At 45.5% G+C, this 19,071-nt stretch overlaps 2 protein-coding genes across 6 annotated transcripts in view; one reads left to right on the plus strand and one right to left on the minus strand.

Annotated features, from left to right (window-relative positions):
- Nucleotides 1-4,823, minus strand: part of ALDH16A1 (aldehyde dehydrogenase 16 family member A1) — a 214,936-nt gene extending 210,113 nt beyond the window's left edge. The window contains exon 1 of the mRNA XM_040327630.1: nucleotides 4,672-4,823. Coding sequence (XP_040183564.1) covers nucleotides 4,672-4,767 — 96 coding nt within the window. The 5' untranslated portion in view covers nucleotides 4,768-4,823. The remainder of the gene's footprint in view (nucleotides 1-4,671) is intronic.
- A 36-nt stretch (nucleotides 4,824-4,859) lies between these two features.
- PIH1D1 (PIH1 domain containing 1) overlaps nucleotides 4,860-19,071 on the plus strand; it is a 44,953-nt gene continuing 30,741 nt past the window's right edge. Inside the window, exons 1-5 of one of the 5 annotated variants that reach the window (XM_040327635.1) lie at nucleotides 4,860-5,128; nucleotides 10,917-11,004; nucleotides 14,565-14,631; nucleotides 15,546-15,731; nucleotides 18,900-18,961. In XM_040327635.1, the coding sequence (XP_040183569.1) occupies nucleotides 10,924-11,004; nucleotides 14,565-14,631; nucleotides 15,546-15,731; nucleotides 18,900-18,961 (396 nt within the window). In that variant the 5' untranslated portion in view covers nucleotides 4,860-5,128; nucleotides 10,917-10,923. Of the gene's footprint in view, nucleotides 5,175-5,216; nucleotides 5,411-10,916; nucleotides 11,005-14,564; nucleotides 14,632-15,545; nucleotides 15,732-18,899; nucleotides 18,962-19,071 lie in introns of those variants that run through there. The other 4 variants (XM_040327632.1, XM_040327633.1, XM_040327631.1 and 1 more) reach the window with 4 other exon arrangements.

Consider the following 19,071-nt stretch of genomic DNA (forward strand, 5'->3'; position numbering starts at 1 on the left):
CCAGACAGGGACTGAGGTACTTCACTTGGTCCATCTTCTGGATGAAACCCCATTCCTCTGAAGGTCTGCCGAGACAAACGCACCCAAGTACTGTGTGGGGCTCCCCTGAAGGGAGACCTCATGAGAGAGGGCGAACCAAGCCAGAAGGCAATGTCCACCCCCTCCCAAGATGTTCAGGGCAGGCCTGAGGACCTACACCCTATCAAACGTGCAAAATCCTACATCACTAAAAAAAGGAGAAAGTGACACGACAGACAAAAATAAAAAAAAGTGGGGAAGGAAAGTGGTGAGGGAAGGTGAAAAGTGCCATTGTGTGAAACAATGGCCGGCCAGGAATAAAAAATTCCTCTGGTCGTAGAGGCAGGTGCTGAAAAAAAGGGTGCGAAGTGCAGTGACCTTGGTGCCATAACTCAATATGACCCGCATCACAGTGAGAGCATGGCACCCTTGGCCTGCCACACCAGGGGCTTCTCTCAAACCCAGCCCACAGCAGCCATATTCTCACCATAAAGGCATAGAACTTAGAGAGCTTAGAAAGAGTCCCTAAAAAGGGAAAAGGCTCCACTACCGCTCCCATCAGTCCCACCTAATTACATTCGGGCAGTACTAACCGGGCCCATCCTACCCTGTACAAAGAGGGCCGGTGCTCTTTTCTGAAAGACTAATAAAGACAGTAACCACACCAAATCAGAAGGCCAGAGACTCAGCCAGAACCAGTGCCTCCCCATCCCTATCGGGAGGTAACCCTTCTGGCTTTCTCTAAAGGAGACATATTAATGGTTCATCGAGCAGTCCGGTTTCGGCTCCCTGATACTAACCATCCAGGTTACCATTACACCAAGTGGATTTGCATAGCAACTCCCATCCCCAACCACCGCCGTGGATCAGGGACAGTAGCACAGCGCCACCACTTGGTAACTGATAAGAACAGATTCTACACTTGATCTTAGCCAAAAGGCCGCACCGGAATGCACCAAAAACGCATCGGAACGCACGCGTCCTCATTTAACCACTTCATGTTAAATCACATACCTGTACGCCATTTGGTTGAAGTGATTGTACCGGGTGATACCTGCTTCCATCTTTTAGAGCTAGCGGTCGGCTCTCTCATAACAACTGATGAGGCCAATGAGCTGCTCGGCCGTTATGAGGAGCGGGAGGGGACATCCTCCCGCCGCTCTGCCCGTGTCTCCCGTCCCACCAGGAGAACGGAGCGACCATCCACTTTGTCCGGCAACTGTGTGGAGTCCCGGAAACGGCTTTGATTGGGTCTCCAATGTGAAAACAAGGAAGCAGTGTCAATGGCGCTGATTAAAAAAAAAAAACACCACAGTATTTCAAAATGCTGATCTTGGTGTCTTGAATACTTTGAAGTGCAAAGGAAGGACTTGGGGCCGATCCCTCCATAAAGAGTGTGATAGACTCACCCGGGACAGAGGCTTTTGGATGGGACTGAATGCTAGCCTCTTGCCTTCTGAGTATGGGCCCTGGATTTCAAGGGTCGCCAGGCAGAGGCTGGCATTCAGTCCCTCCAAAAGCCTCTTTTCCAGGGGGGTGGCTCACAAAAGAGTACCTGCCATTGCCTATTACTGTCACAAGGGATGTTTACATTCCTTATGACAGCAATAAAAGTAATAAGTGTTAAATATATATTTTTTTTTAAGCGCCCTCGTCCCCGCAAGCTCGTGCACCAAAGAAAATGCATACGCAAGTTGCGCCCGCAAATGTAAACAGTGTTCAATTCACACATGCGAGGTATGGCAGTGATCATTGGAGCAAGAGCAATAATTCTAGCAAAAGACCTCCTCTAACTCCAAACATTTTTTAATGTCGCCTATGGCGTACCCTAGTTTGTCGCCATTCCATGAATACGTGCAATTTTAATGCATAACATGTTAGGTATCTATTTACTCAGCGTAACATTTTCTCTCACACTATGCAAAAGAATAAAATTGGGCTCACTTTACGGTTTCATTATGTTTAGTTAAAAAAAAAAGCGTTTGAAAGACCACCGCGAAAATACTGTGTGACATAAAATATTGCAACAACCGCCAAGTTATTCTCTAGTGTCTTCGCTAAAAAAATATATAATGTTTTGGGGTTCCAAGTAATTTTCTTGCAAAAAATATGGATTTTTAACTTGTATGCGACAAGTGTCAAAAACAGGCTTGGTCCAGAAGTGGTTAAGGCAAAGAGGGAAAAATGCACTGGAATGCATCAAAAACACACCAGAAACGCATCAAAATGCACATGCAGTGTGAAGTGGCCCTAAAAATCTGATATTTCTTCTACTGAATCCACAGGATGAACACACTTATCTCAGCAGACAGAGCAGGACCAGCCCTGCATGTTCTGTATCAGGATACTGTTTATCAGGACACCCCATCCATCCATCCCATCCATCAGGATTGTCACTCTCCATCAGGACACCCCATCCATCCATCCATCCATCCATCAGGATTGTCACTCTCCATCAGGACACCCCATCCATCCATCCCATCAGGATTGTCACTCTCCATCAGGACACCCCATCCATCCATCCCATCCCATCCATCAGGCTTGTCACTCTCCATCAGGACATCCCATCCCATCCATCAGGATTGTCACTCTCCATCAGGACACCCCATCCATCCATCCCATCAGGATTGTCACTCTCCATCAGGACACCCCATCCATCCATCCCATCCCATCCATCAGGCTTGTCACTCTCCATCAGGACATCCCATCCCATCCATCAGGATTGTCACTCTCCATCAGGATTGTCACTCTCCATCAGGACACCCCATCCCATCCATCAAGATTGTCACTCTCCATCAGGACACCCCATCTATCAGGACACTCCATCCATCAGGATTGTCACTCTCCATCAGGACACCCCATCCCATCCCATCCCATCCATCAGGATTGTCACTCTCCATCAGGACACCCCATCCATCAGGATTGTCACTCTCCATCAGGATTGTCACTCTCCATCAGGACACCCCATCCCATCCCATCCCATCCCATCCATCAAGATTGTCACTCTCCATCAGGACACCCCATCTATCAGGACACTCCATCCATCAGGATTGTCACTCTCCATCAGGACATCCCATCCCATCCCATCCATCAGGATTGTCACTCTCCATCAGGACACCCCATCTATCAGGACACCCCATCCATCAGGATTGTCACTCTCCATCAGGACATCCCATCCCATCCATCAGGCTTGTCACTCTCCATCAGGACATCCCATCCCATCCATCAGGATTGTCACTCTCCATCAGGATTGTCACTCTCCATCAGGATTGTCACTCTCCATCAGGACACCCCATCCCATCCCATCCCATCCATCAGGATTGTCACTCTCCATCAGGACACCCCATCCATCAGGATTGTCACTCTCCATCAGGATTGTCACTCTCCATCAGGACACCCCACCCCATCCCATCCCATCCCATCCCATCCATCAAGATTGTCACTCTCCATCAGGACACCCCATCTATCAGGACACTCCATCCATCAGGATTGTCACTCTCCATCAGGACACCCCATCCCATCCCATCCCATCCATCAGGATTGTCACTCTCCATCAGGACACCCCATCCCATCCATCCATCCCATCCATCAGGATTGTCACTCTCCATCAGGATTGTCACTCTCCATCAGGATTGTCACTCTCCATCAGGACATCCCATCCCATCCCATCCATCAAGATTGTCACTCTCCATCAGGACACCCCATCTATCAGGACACCCCATCCATCAGGATTGTCACTCTCCATCAGGACATCCCATCCCATCCATCAGGCTTGTCACTCTCCATCAGGACATCCCATCCCATCCATCAGGATTGTCACTCTCCATCAGGATTGTCACTCTCCATCAGGACACTCCATCCATCAGGATTGTCACTCTCCATCAGGACACCCCATCCCATCCCATCCCATCCATCAGGATTGTCACTCTCCATCAGGACACCCCATCCCATCCCATCCCATCCATCAGGATTGTCACTCTCCATCAGGACATCCCATCCCATCCATCAGGATTGTCACTCTCCATCAGGATTGTCACTCTCCATCAGGACACTCCATCCATCAGGATTGTCACTCTCCATCAGGACACCCCATCCCATCCCATCCCATCCATCAGGATTGTCACTCTCCATCAGGACACCCCATCCATCAGGATTGTCACTCTCCATCAGGATTGTCACTCTCCATCAGGACACCCCACCCCATCCCATCCCATCCCATCCCATCCATCAAGATTGTCACTCTCCATCAGGACACCCCATCTATCAGGACACTCCATCCATCAGGATTGTCACTCTCCATCAGGACACCCCATCCCATCCCATCCCATCCATCAGGATTGTCACTCTCCATCAGGACACCCCATCCATCAGGATTGTCACTCTCCATCAGGATTGTCACTCTCCATCAGGATTGTCACTCTCCATCAGGACACCCCATCCCATCCCATCCCATCCCATCCATCAAGATTGTCACTCTCCATCAGGACACCCCATCTATCAGGACACCCCATCCATCAGGATTGTCACTCTCCATCAGGACATCCCATCCCATCCATCAGGCTTGTCACTCTCCATCAGGACACTTCCAAGATCACAACATGTCTCCATCATAACTTTCACAATCCCCATCAGGCCCCAGTCTGTCCTCCTTACCTGTGCGATGTTGGCAGCCTCAGGAGCCGGTCCATACTGCATGGAGGTGAAGATCTCCCTCACTGTAGGTTTATCAGCTCCAGTAGAGGCAGCCATGCCTTCCACTTCTTCCAGGTACAAGTGACAGCCAGTCGCAGCTCAGCCAGCCACTAGGTGGAGCTCTAGCACATATAAAGGACAATCATTTCCGCCGGAAGAAGGTCGAGTTATACGCCAGATTTAACTAATAACGCCACAGTACACCGAAATGGTTGTTTTGTTTTTTTCTTTCAAGTACTTAAATGTGTAATACATGAATAGCAATGTCAAATTATACTATTATTTGCTGGGAAACGTGACCAATCCCGGGGCAGAGAGAAGTGCCCATACCCGGAAGTGGTCAGTGTGCCGCTTTACGGGCTGCTGGGGTTGCCAAGGGAAACGAGTGATCTGCGGCGTGTGAGGCGGGAAGTCAGAGGTGAGGATCCATTTGATGGGTAATACTAAAGCTCGATTCCATACAGGTGTGTGCGGTGTGCTCTGCTGGTAACATGTCATGGCAGGAAGCTGTTATTGCTGACTTGCCATTTGCCTGCCTGGCACATTGATAGAATTGCTTCGGCCCTCGGAGTCTCTGACACGGAACTCGGATAAAGATCACACCTTTGTTACTGTTATTCTTGTTCCAGGTCAGAGAGTATTGAAGTCAGAGTGTCATCAGCCAGACACATAGCATCTTCACAAGGAGGTCAGCTCTATGGTCAGTGTGGTCCATTCCCATCACTACAGACTACAGATCTCCTCCCTGCTACAGGTTTGGGGCCCAAAGGGCGGCGCTCAAGAGCTGAAATTCCCCGTAGTATGTCACTACGTTTGTGGCACAACAATTGTGTACCGTTAAAGCGGGAGTTCACCCTAAAAAAAATTTTTAACCTTAGATTCCTGCTCATTTTGTCAAGGGGAATCGGGTAGTTTTTTTAAAATCGAAGCAGTACTTACCGTTTTAGAGAGCGATCTTCTCCGCCGCTTCCGGGTATGGTCTTCGGGACTGGGCGTTCCTATTTTGATTGACAGGCTTCCGACGGTTGCATCCATCGCGTCACGAGTAGCCGAAAGAAGCCGAACGTCGGTGCAGCTCTATACGGCGCCTGCGCACTGACGTTCGGCTACTTTCGGAAAATCGTGACACGATGGATGCGACAGTCGGAAGACTGTCAATAAAATAGGAACGCCCAGTCCCGCAGCCCATACCCGGAAGCGGCGGAGAAGATCGCTCTCTAAAACGGTAAGTACAGCTTCGATTTTAAAAAAACTAGCCAATTCCCCTTCACAAAATGAGCATCAATCTAATGTTAAAAATTAACATTTCCGGATGAACCTCCACTTTAAGCCTCATACACACGGTCAGACTTCAAACAAACTTTTCCGTGGATTTTTGTTTGGAGGACGCTGGCCGTGAACTTGGTATGCATACACACGACAGGACTTTTTCAACAAACTTTCCCAAAATCATGTGGTTTTTCAGCTCTTTACCGCCACCCTTTGGTCAACTTCTGCTATTGTTGGTTGATTTTAACATTGGTTCTGAGCATGTACATTTGTACTTCGGACTAAAGTCCGATGGATTTCTGTACACACGATAGGATTTTGCACCGTAGGATTTTTGTTGCCGAAAAAGTTTGCAGATGGGGAGTACACACGGTCAGATTTTTAAAACTTGCTCATTTTGAAGTTTGTCGTCAAAAAGTCAGACCGTGTGTATTGGCCTCTAGTATGCAAGACAAGATCCCGTAACGCGCACTTTTGACAAATATCAGATGCTTGGTTGGCCAACAATCATATTGTATGTACGAGGCTTTAGACCCCATACACACTATACAACTTTTGTCTGATTTTCTTTAGATTTACCAAAACCAGGGCCTGCCTGATTGTATACAAATTGAAACTCTTCAGGTTTGACCTCATATTAGATGGTTTTGGTAAATCAGAAAATTGTATACTGTAGTGTGTATCCAGCTTTAGACCTCCTCCTTCACGGGGGCTGACAGAGTGCCATTGTAATGGTTTACCTTGTATCACCATTCAGAGAGGTATGGAGCTGCCCACTCCTTTTTTCTGAAGGTGAGGGGGGTTAGCTCAGCAGCAGGTGTGTGTGTGTGTGTGTGTGTGTGTGTGTGTGACCCCCACCACACAAAATTAGGTACAGCAAACAGCATTGCAGGTGAAAAAGAGAAAGGCGCAGTTTATTTACACAAAAGGTAAAAATGTAGCAGCAAAGCAAAATTAAACATGAAATTAAACCCATAGCGACTTACTACACAGACAAAATGGATATACACATATGTATGTAGAATTTTACACGTGTGCATAGGATGGATAATTGACTTTTTAGGCGTACTACACAGACAGGTTCCCTGGCTATCAACTAGGTACAGCCGCGTGCTGCCCTCCGCACCAATTTCCCTGTTGTAGAGGTTTGCCCCCAGGCTTTGTCTCCCCAGTAGGGATGAGCTCCGGCGTGTTCGCATCGTACACGTGCAAAGGCCTCCAAGTAGTCGGCACGGCGCTGCGCTAATCACATTTCCCAATCTCTGCAGCCGAGCATCGGGACAATGTCTCCCTGCGCGGTGCCGACTCCCTGGTGGGCTCTGCGCATGCACGATGCGAACACGCCGGAAGTCATCAATGCTCCCCAGGCGCAAAACGGGTTCCAGGATGGGAGACACGCTCTAAGCATGCTGGGAATTTTGTAGAGGCCCTAATGAGCCAACTTACTTCAGCTGGGCTCATTACTTCACCACTGCAGGACGCTCAGCACTTCCCCCTAGTGGAACAAATCTGTATAGAGCCTGAATCTAGGACACACATACCTGCCATCCTGGATGCAACCAGGCGATTTTACCTGCCTGCTGTCACAGCAAGAACAAGGAATTAAACACAAGGGCCCATAAGGGCGCGCAATTCAAATCACTAAGTTGTGGGCGTTTTTTATGTTGATACGTCTTGACCCCGCGTAAATGACGTTTTTTTTTTTTAACGGCGCATGCGCTGTCCATGGGGGTATCCAGTGCGCATGCTCCAAATTAACCCGCAACAAGCCAATGCTTTCGACGTGAACGTAATTCCACGCAAAGCCCTATTCGCGAACGTTTTACGCAAACGACGGAAAATTCGAAGCTGGCCCGACGTCCAAACTTAACATTGCATACGCCTCGTAGAGCAGGGGTAACTTTACGCCGGAAAAAGCCTTACGGAAACTACGTAAAAAAATGCGCCGGCCGGACGTACGTTTGTGGATTGGCATATCTAGCTAATTTGCATACTCGACGCGGAAATCGACAGAAGCGCCACCTAGCGGCCAGCGTAAATATGCACCTTGGATCCCGCGGCGTACTAAGACGTACGCCAGTCGGATCTAGCCCAGCTTCAGGCGTATCTTGTTTTGTGGATACAAAACAAAGATACGCCGGAGCAACCTAGAAGTTATGCGGCGTATCAATAGATACGCCAGCGTAACTGCTTCGTGGATCTGGCCCAAAGTAGAGAAAACTGGAGGAGTTTGAGGTAATGATGGTTCATTAGAGGATGCTTTTTTTTTTTTTTTTTTTTTCCCCTCAATGGAACATAGTAGATGAGGTTGAAAAAGTCCATCAAGTCCAACCTATGCTATTATAATAATAATATAATAATAATGTTATTTTTAGGTTTCATGCACACAGAGGGGGTTATTTACTGAAGGCAAATCCACTTTGCACTACAAGTGCACTTGGAAGTGCAGTCGTTGTAAATTTGAGGGGTAGACCTGATATGAGGGGGAAGCTCTGCTGATTTTATCCAAACTTGTGCAAGCTAAAATGCTGTTTTTTATTTATTTAATCCCCCTCAGATTTACAGCGACTGCACTTGTAGTGCAAAGCGGATTTGCCTTTCGTAAATAAGCCCCAGAGTGTTCTTTCTTCTCCTGGACGCCTTTGCTCCGGGCTGGAAATTTTTATTTTTTATCAGCTACTGTAATTTTCCTTTCCTGGGCTATCCTCACGTCAGCGCACAATGGGTTAAAGTGGGAGTAAACTTCAATACATGAATTGTGCCTATAATAAGTCTTACCTAAAGGTACTGTAAATATATCCAAAACGTGCACCATTTAGGTTAGGAGAGAGTTACTGTACATGCAGCCAGTGACATCACCGACGCATGCACTCTGAAGGAACAGCCACCCCGGAGTCCTGAGCAGGAGCGACATCATCGCAGGTTCGATCACTCACATAGTCAGAGTCCGTGAACCTGGAATGCAGCAAATGAATCGGGAAAAGTCAGAATTGCTTGTCTGTATACAGGGAGTGCAGAATTATTAGGCAAATGAGTATTTTGACCACATCATCCTCTTTATGCATGTTGTCTTACTCCAAGCTGTATAGGCTTGAAAGCCTACTACCAATTAAGCATATTAGGTGATGTGCATCTCTGTAATGAGAAGGGGTGTGGTCTAATGACATCAACACCCTATATCAGGTGTGCATAATTATTAGGCAACTTCCTTTCCTTTGGCAAAATGGGTCAAAAGAAGGACTTGACAGGCTCAGAAAAGTCAAAAATAGTGAGATATCTTGCAGAGGGATGCAGCACTCTTAAAATTGCAAAGCTTCTGAAGCGTGATCATTGAACAATCAAGCGTTTCATTCAAAATAGTTAACAGGGTCGCAAGAAGCGTGTGGAAAAACCAAGGCGCAAAATAACTGCCCATGAACTGAGAAAAGTCAAGCGTGCAGCTGCCAAGATGCCACTTGCCACCAGTTTGGCCATATTTCAGAGCTGCAACATCACTGGAGTGCCCAAAAGCACAAGGTGTGCAATACTCAGAGACATGGCCAAGGTAAGAAAGGCTGAAAGACGACCACCACTGAACAAGACACACAAGCTGAAACGCCAAGACTGGGCCAAGAAATATCTCAAGACTGATTTTTCTAAGGTTTTATGGACTGATGAAATGAGAGTGAGTCTTGATGGGCCAGATGGATGGGCCCATGAATGGATTGGTAAAGGGCAGAGAGCTCCAGTCCGACTCAGACGCCAGCAAGGTGGAGGTGGAGTACTGGTTTGGGCTGGTATCATCAAAGATGAGCTTGTGGGGCCTTTTCGGGTTGAGGATGGAGTCAAGCTCAACTCCCAGTCCTACTGCCAGTTTCTGGAAGACACCTTCTTCAAGCAGTGGTACAGGAAGAAGTCTGCATCCTTCAAGAAAAACATGATTTTCATGCAGGACAATGCTCCATCACACGCGTCCAAGTACTCCACAGCGTGGCTGGCAATAAAGGGTATTAAATAAAAAAACTAATGACATGGCCTCCTTGTTCACCTGAACCCCATTGAGAACCTGTGGTCCATCATCAAATGTAAGATTTACAAGGAGGGAAAACAGTACACCTCTCTGAACAGTGTCTGGGAGGCTGTGGTTGCTGCTGCATGCAATGTTGATGGTGAACAGATCAAAACACTGACAGAATCCATGGATGGCAGGCTTTTGAGTGTCCTTGCAAAGAAAGGTGGCTATATTGGTCACTGATTTGTTTTTGTTTTGTTTTTGAATGTCAGTAATGTATATTTGTGAATGTTGAGATTTTATATTGGTTTCACTGGTAAAAATAAATAATTGAAATGGGTATATATTTTTTTTTTGTTAAGTTGCCTAATAATTATGCACAGTAATAGTCACCTGCACACACAGATATCCCCCTAAAATAGCTAAAACTAAAAACAAACTAAAAACTACTTCCAAAAATATTCAGCTTTGATATTAATGAGTTTTTTGGGTTCATTGAGAACATGGTTGTTGTTCAATAATAAAATTAATCCTCAAAAATACAACTTGCCTAATAATTCTGCACTCCCTGTACTTGTGGAGCATTTGTGGTTCCTAATGCAAAAACCCTGTCACTATTATGAAATGAATCCATGTTCAATATCGGGACAAAAACCTGCAAAACCTTGAATTGTCTTTATAAAAATAAAAGAGCCGTGGACTTTAGAGCAAATGCACCAAGGTTGTTGGTAGTGTTTTCACAGAGAAAAGCAGGGAAGGATTGTATTTGGCATGTAACGGATGAACAATATGGTGAATGTTTGAGAAGATTCCAGGATGAAGTTGTGAAATTTTTGTCTAACTGCCTATTAAACTGTTCTCCAAAGCAACAATACTGAAGTTCTGAGCCTTCATATGGATTTATGTTTTTATTTCACACTCATCTAGCTGAATTTTGGTTACACAGGTCAAGGATGGAACCGGACAAATCCCTGCTGTCGGCAGAACTAAATTCAGAGATGGAGGAAGCTCTCTATGAACACATGCTTCTGCAGGTATGTCTTTCTGCATAGTACAGTACAATCACCGGGAGTGTCTGTATACTGCAGCTAGAGCTGGGCGATTTTTATTTATTATAAAAAAACTCGATTTACGATTCAAATCCTTCTTTTTTTTTTGATGGACACCGCGCCGGTCCTTAGGAGCTGCGGGCAGGATTTTTTTAGGTGAGGCCGCAGCTTCGGCCTAGTCCATGAGGCCGGATGCCACGAACCAGGCCGAAGCTGCGGCCTTGCCTAAAAACTCCTGCCCGCAGATCCTCAGGACCGGCGCGGAGTTCGGGCTGGTTCTGGGGGGGGGGGGGGGGGGGATCGATTTGGTCAATCTGAATTCATTTGACCCAACAAACTCGATTTTTTGCACAGCCCTAACTGCAGCATAATTTCCTATTCGGTAAATTTTGCCACGGATTGTGATTTGTTAATGGGGACTTCAACGATAAAGAAGGCAAAAAGGATACATTTTTAGTCTCTAACTAAAATAATAAACTAAAAATCCCCGGTCACACTAATACTAATTGCATGAAAAGTCGCACCCTATTGTCCACAATGGAACAGATTATTTTTTGGGCGTAGTTCTTTTAGTACCTGCGCCTAGTTGAGGCAAGCATGCAGTATAGGCATTGTGTTCACCCCTAGACAAATCAAGCAGTTAACCCGTGCAATGCGGGCACAGCCCCACTGCACGGGAAAGAAAGAAATTTGCCCGGAGTTGGGCATATAGGAAACTGGTGGTATTTAAAGCGGGAGTTCACCCATAAGAATTTTTTTTTTAAAAATCCCCTTAGATTCCTGCTCGTTTTGTCTAGGGGAATCGGCTAGTTGAGTTAAAATATAAGCTGTACTTACCCGTTTTCGAGATGCATCTTCTCCGTCGCTTCCGGGATATGGGTCTTCGGGAGCGGGCGTTCCTTCTTGATTGAAAGTCTTCCGAGAGGCTTCCGACGGTCGCATCCATCGCGTCACTCGTAGCCGAAAGAAGCCGAATGTCGGTGCGGCTCTATACTGCGCCTGCGCACCGACGTTCGGCTTCTTTCGGAAAATCGTGACGCGTTGAATGCGACCGTCGGAAGCCTCTCGGAAGACTGTCAATCAAGAAGGAACGCCCACTCCCGCAGCCCATACCCAGAAGTGGCGGAGAAGATGCATCGCGTAAACGGTAAGTACGGCTCATATTTTAACACAACTAGCGGATTCCCCTAGACAAAACGAGCATCCATCTAAGGGGAAAAAGTGTAATTTAGGGGTGAACCTCCGCTTTAAGACCAACTCTGAATTGGCTTACAGAAGTACTCCAGTATGCAGAGTGGGCTGTGCCTGTGCTGGGATGCTACCATGTATGTGACAGCTTCATGCACAGGGCTGCATCCTCTGTCTCATTTAGCTGAGGGTCGTGAGGTTCCCCAGGCTGAAAGCAAAATGTAAACAAAAGGGCCAGGGATACAGCTGATGTCATTACCTGAATATGGTCAGTGCTCTTTCACTGGCTGGGGAACAGAGTGACCAGTTCCCCATCAGGTACACTCCACTTTTGTGTGACAGTGCTCAGCAATGGGTGAATTCAAAAGCCACTATTGGAATGCATATCAACCACTGATTTGTCCACTGCTGAGCGCTGTCACAGAAAAATGTAGCAAACCCGATGGGTAAGTAGTCTCTCAGTTCTCCAATAGGCTCCACCCACCACTAGTCTAAAAGATAACTCAGTCATATGCCTGTCCGTGTGATGGGGGTAGTGACTTGGGATGGACTGTGCAGTGTGGACACTCCTTCCTCAGTGCAAACAGGGACACTTTCAGTGCTGCACGCCAACAGGATTCTACAGGGTGTCTACAACACCCTTCATCTCCTCTGATTCCTGTCCATGCCTTCTAGTCCTGATGTACATGAGGACTTTGCGCTAAAAGCTTAAGGACATGTTCACACAGATTTATGTTGCTCTGCTGCTGTTTTTGTAAAAACTATGGGGAATGGCATAGGATAGGTGGACTTCTCTGATTAGGATGACATCATAAGGACATTAGCCAGCTGTCTGTTTCTTGACCCCTGTTTTCAGTCATATAGTCCAATGATGGTCATACACAATTTTCAGGCAGTTTCAACCAGAGAAAGACTGAACAGAGCATTGCAAATTGCAATCGACCGTTTCAGGCAAAACAATGAAATTATCAAAACTGTGTGGGGTTTTTTTTTTTTTTTCTTAATTACAAGCTGGATGAGTGTGCTTGAAACTGTCTGTAAATTGCTGTGTATAACCAGCTCAAGACTGAATGTGGACATTCTTTTGACACCTGTTTAAGTGTAATAGCCAATGCATAGTCTGTTTTGAGGATGGATTAAAACCCCTGTTGGTTTATTTTTTTGCTCTGTTTCCTATTGAGGAAATTTCCATTCACTTCCTCTCTCAAAGATGCAACAGGAAGTGAGAGAAACTCTCTACAAAATCAAAGAATTCTTCTCCCAGGCTGGGTTCACACCATTGCTAATTGAATGTGGGATCCCCGCATCCAGTTCGCAATAGCAGCAGATTTTGATTGGCTCTCTATGGAGCGGGTTCACATATCTCCGCAGCAGGTCCTGTGCATCTTTTGGTCCGTTTCAGGTCTGAATTCAGCCCAAAATTTGGGCTGAAATCAGATCTAAAGCTGTAAACCAGCAAGCACCGGACCCCGGCTAATATGTGAACCAAGCCTTAAACCGTTGTCACCGTAATAAGTGTCCCAGTGTAAGATTTTTCTTTACTATAGACAACTGAACATGTTGGAATTTCCATTACATTTAGTTCTAGTGACAATGGTCACTTGGAAAATAGAAAGGGGAGAGTGAATCTTCCCAGGGGGAGCATAGAAAAAAGTGTGTGTGTATGTATGTGTGTGTATATATATATATATATATATATATATATATATATATATATATATATATATATATATATATATATATATGTATATGTATGTGTGTATATATATATATATATATATATATATATATATATATATATATATATATATAACCAGGAGTTCTAACTCGCCATTGCATCCTATATTGGAAAAAATGGCTTTAGATAATCTGTTCTATATAAAGGTGCAAATTATATTAAACGCAAGATGATTGTTACTCAAAGTTGAAAATTTGGAGCAAAACGGATGCCATCTCCTCTCTATGGGCAGTCACAGCATTTTACTAGAGACTGTATATTGGCAGGATACAAAACCTTACCAGGGTGCTATTGTCCCTGTAATAAGCCAGAGACAAGATGGTATGCAGTATTTTCTCCACACAGCCATAACAGTAACTCCTGTGCAACATCAGCATTGTTCTTTATTGCCAAAGACATCTGCGGATGGACTGTGCCAGCATGCCTGACTAAAATGTCTGTAACCAGATTTAGTCAACAGGAGCATTGCAAAGAAGAAAGGAAATGTCAAAAATATCCTATACAGTTCATGTTTGTTTTTGGTATACTAATATGTGGGAGAAAGCTCCTGAACTGCATTGCTGTGCACATACTTGTTAAAATACATTTTGATTTTTCACTATACCTCATTTCATTGCAGGCAAAACAAGAAATACAAAATAGGCTACCAATCCCACAGGTATCAAAACAAATCCGACCCCAGCCTGGTAAGTGTTATTTTTAGGTATCTGGGTAGTAAAATGCACATATTTAGCCACAGCTACTATAGCACATCAAAACATAATTTGCATAATGCAGGGCTTGACAAATTTGCTTTGAATCTAGGAGCCAGCTGAAAAAGTTAGGAGCAAGTTTTTGCGTGGCGATTTGTAACATGTGAATTGCAATCAAGGTTTTCATGCAAAAAGTCCCCTATGTGATGATTTCTTAGTGACAGATTCTCTTTAGTGAGGCATGCAGGGTCTAAGAGACCCCACATGTCTCCTTTGTTCTCCACGGAATGTAATGCAGTGAAGATCACACTGCTTTACATTCTTTCTGGGGAAACTGTCAACAGGGACCCGGAAGTGACATCTTACGCAACGCTTCCGGGTCAGGAACAAGATGGAGAGGAAAGCGGATGCGTGTCCACTTTCCTCCCTCCCCTCTATCCTGCAGCACCTGCTATGCCAGTTCCAGGCCCACAGATGGGCAAGCGGCATTTGGGATACTTGGGGAGGGGCTCTTACACGCGTGTTGAAGTAATCGGGTGGCAGCGGAGCCGCCCAAATGCTCCCAGCTAAGAAGTGAGCCCTACTTCTTGCTTGCAGCAGGGTTAAATATAGAAAGAAAATATCTGGCGCGTGTCTGGAACTGCATGTCCCTTGTGTCGGGCAATATAAATTGCCAACAGTGAATGGTCTAACAAAAGCCCAGGCACCAGGACGTGCCTAGCAACCTAGGGCCTGGGATTTGTCGAGCCCTGACATAATGTCTTCCCTCAGTGATTGGGAAAAAAATTGCTTATATATAACTCCCCATTGAACTTTGTTCAAAACCCATTTGTTTCTCCTAATTATTCTGTTTTATGTAAATATTTGATTTCCTCCATCATGTGTTATTTTTCTTTCCTCCTGATCAGGCTTTTGCATAAAGACTCATACATCAAAAAATGAAAAGATCTTTATTAACATCTGTAAGTCCAGTCAAATCCCAGCAGCCCCCGACCTCAGTGAGCAGGAGCTTGTGACGATCTTGGAATCGGATGATCCCTCTGGATATCGTGTCCCTATGAGCATTGGAGAACCCCATGTTGAAGTAGACAATAGTAAGATATTTTATTATAGAGACCTTGTTCCTTATAATTTGTCGTGCATTTACCTGAAATGTTGATTTTGTATACTGAGGGGTCCTACCCAACAATACTGTCTTTGTGCCATTGGGTCCTTGGGAGCTTGTTGTCGGAAATTCCGACGTGTGTAGGCTCCATCGCACATTTTCTGTCAGAATTTCCCACACAAATTTGAGAGCTGGTTCTCAAATTTTCCAGCAACAAAATCCGTTCTTGTAAATTCCAATCGTGTGTAGACAATTCCGACACACAAAATTCCACGTATGCTCTGAATCAAGTACGAGACGGAAGCTCTCGGTCTGGTAAAACTAGCATTCGTAATGGAGATGGCACATTCATCACGCTGTAACGGACTGAAAAGCACGAGGATGAAAAGCGCGAATCGTCTCTCACTAAACTTCTACTAACACGACTGGTATTGAACTTCGCAGGCAGCATCAGGATTGAAGTGCCCAGCAGAAGAGCTAACATATCTTATACCTATTGGACAAGTGTCTAGCGGGTATAAGATATGTTGGCTCATCTGCTGGGCACTTCAATCATGATGCTGCCTGCTGAGGCCCTAACCATACAAACTTCTAAAGCACCAATTCAAACTAATACAAGATTAGAAGTTTACTGTTGTCCTGGGCAGATCTGGGCACCCTCAGAAGCAGGCTCACATGTGTCCCAGGGTGTACTTTTGGTTGGGACCAAATACAAGTTATATGACAGTTTGTAGTTCGCTTCCAGGGCCATAGCATTCTGAGAGCACGACTTGGTGGTATCCAAGACCTGGGACCATTGCTCCGGCAGATCTGCAGAAGTAATTTTATTACATTGTTATGACATTGTTTTAGATGAATTCTTTGTGTCAGATGATTACACAGGCTTCAGTAACCATTAGGCATATGCAACAGCCTCACAGCATAGGAAGACAATTTGCTTTGATATTTTTATTTTAATGTTATATAGAAGCATTTAGCATTGGTTCAACATTTTTTTTTTTTTTGCCTATTTAAAAATGACAAAAATTAAGGAATGATGTTTCTTTTAAATGGGTAATTGGCAAGACAGATGTTTGGTCAACTATTTTTGCGGGGTAAAAGTTCAGAGTCCGGTAATTGGTAAGTTGAAAGTGCATTTTATTATTTTTGTTTTAAGGAGCTCTGCAGGAACATTGCCGCTTGCTATGGGGGCACATGTGTGTGCTGATTCCTGAGTTCTGCTCTGTGTGTCTATTGACACACAGGGGCTCAGCCCTGTCCCCCGCTCCCTCCTCACTGTCTGTGATTGACATCAGCGCCAATGGCTTCCACTGCTGTGTCTGGGCCTATAAGAAGAGAGAGCCTCTGCTTTCATGCACATTGCTGGATCGAGATAGGGCTCAGGTAAGGATTTGGGGGGGGGGGGGGAGCTGTACTCAGAAGTTTTTTTTACCTAATTCATGGAAGTAAAAAAGCTTCACCCTTTATAACCACTGTAAGTAACATGTAAATGTTTCCTTTTTACATAGCAAATCCCTGCTTTTTGAGTTCTGGTCCATTTTAATAGTTCAGACTGAAAGTTAAAAATGCAGGTGACTGAGCTGCGATTCCTCCTAACTCCCTCCCTCTTACTTTCTGTATGTCTCTCCATCTGATGTTCCAGTCAGAAGACATCTTCCCTGATAGAAGACAACTACTACTAGCCAGTTCTCATTGATAACCTGTAGTGCTCTAGGAAACCAGTGACATGAATTAAATGTTTATGCGGAAAACAAAGATTGTGTGTGTGTGTGTGTGTGTGTGTGTGTAAAATAAAATATATACACATTACTAGGGGGACTTTTGGAGGAGCATCTGTAAGATTAATTAGACAGCATATATACAAATTGGAAGCTCTCCTTGTTTAAAGCGGGAGTTCACCCATTTGTAAAAAAAAAAAAAATTCTCCCCTTAGCTTCCTGCTCGTTCGGTCTAGGGGAATCGGCTATTTGTATTAAAATATGAGCAGTACTTACCCGTTTTCGAGCTGCATCTTCTTCCGTCGCTTCCGGGTATGGGTCTTCGGGAGCGGGCGTTCCTTCTTGATTGACAGGCTTCCGAGAGGCTTCCGACGGTCGCATCCATCGCGTCACTCGTAGCCGAAAGAAGCCGAACGTCGGTGCGGCTCTATACTGCGCCTGCGCACCGACGTTCGGCTTCTTTCGGAAAATCGTGACGCGATGGATGCGACCGTCGGAAGCCTGTCAATCAAGAAGGAACGCCCATTCCCGAAGCCCATACCCGGAAGCGACGGAGAGGATGCATCTCGTAAACGGGTAAGTACTGCACATATTTTAAAATAAATAGCCGATTCCCCTAGAGAAAACGAGCAGGAATCTAAGGGGGAAAAGTGCCCTCTAAGGGTGAACCCCCGCTTTAACTATTACGTGTGAACTTATAAGAGCTATATGAACTGCATCGTGGAAAGCTGTTTAAATTTAATGTTGAGTAAGGCCCCTTTTACATGGGCTTTCCGATCAGGTCCTCCTGTCAGTTTTTCAGGCGGACCTGATCGGACACTCAATTCACCCCTTTAGAGTAGCGGATGTCAGCGGGGACATGTCCGCTGACACCCGCCGCTATCCGATCCTATACTGTGCATGAAATTCAGACAGATGGAGACCCTATTTTCCTTCTGTCTGGCGGATGGGATCGGATGAAAACTGACATGCTGTCCGTTTTCATCCGATCTCCCCTTAGAGGAGAGCGGGGCTCTGATAGTTCTGTCTATGCACAGTAAGCAGAGACAGACCTGTCATCCGCCTTCTCAGCTGAGCAAAGGACCCTTAGGCCCCTTTCACACTGAGGAGTTTTTCAGGCGTTACAGCGCTAAAAATAGCGCTGCTATACCGCCTGAAAAACTCCTGCCCAGCCTTCTCAATGTGAAAGCCCGAGGGCTTTCACACTGAGGCGATGCGCTGGCAGGAGAGAAAAAAATCTCCTGCAAGAAGCATCTTTGGAGCGGTGTATGTATATTCGCACCGCTAGCGGCCAAATCCCACTGCAATTCCGACGGTATAGCGCTGCTATTTTTAGCGGTGCTATACCGCCACCGTGCCTCCCGCCCCAGTGTAAAAGGGGCCTTACCTGTGAAGCTGTAAATAAAAGCACCTGAAATATTCTTCTTTTTTTTATACAGGTGGAAGTGGTTGCACAGCCTATGACATTGTGATAAACAGTTCTTTCTTTGACAAGATTAAGGTATTCTATAACATCAGTGTTTGTAACCTTCTCTGTTTATCAATGGTTTATATTAAAAGTTATGGTTGTATGTATTAGGTCCTATCACAGCATCTTTGGAGCGGTGAGAG

The sequence above is a fragment of the Rana temporaria genome, chromosome 10 (assembly GCF_905171775.1).
Source record: "Rana temporaria chromosome 10, aRanTem1.1, whole genome shotgun sequence".
NCBI lineage: Eukaryota > Metazoa > Chordata > Amphibia > Anura > Ranidae > Rana > Rana temporaria.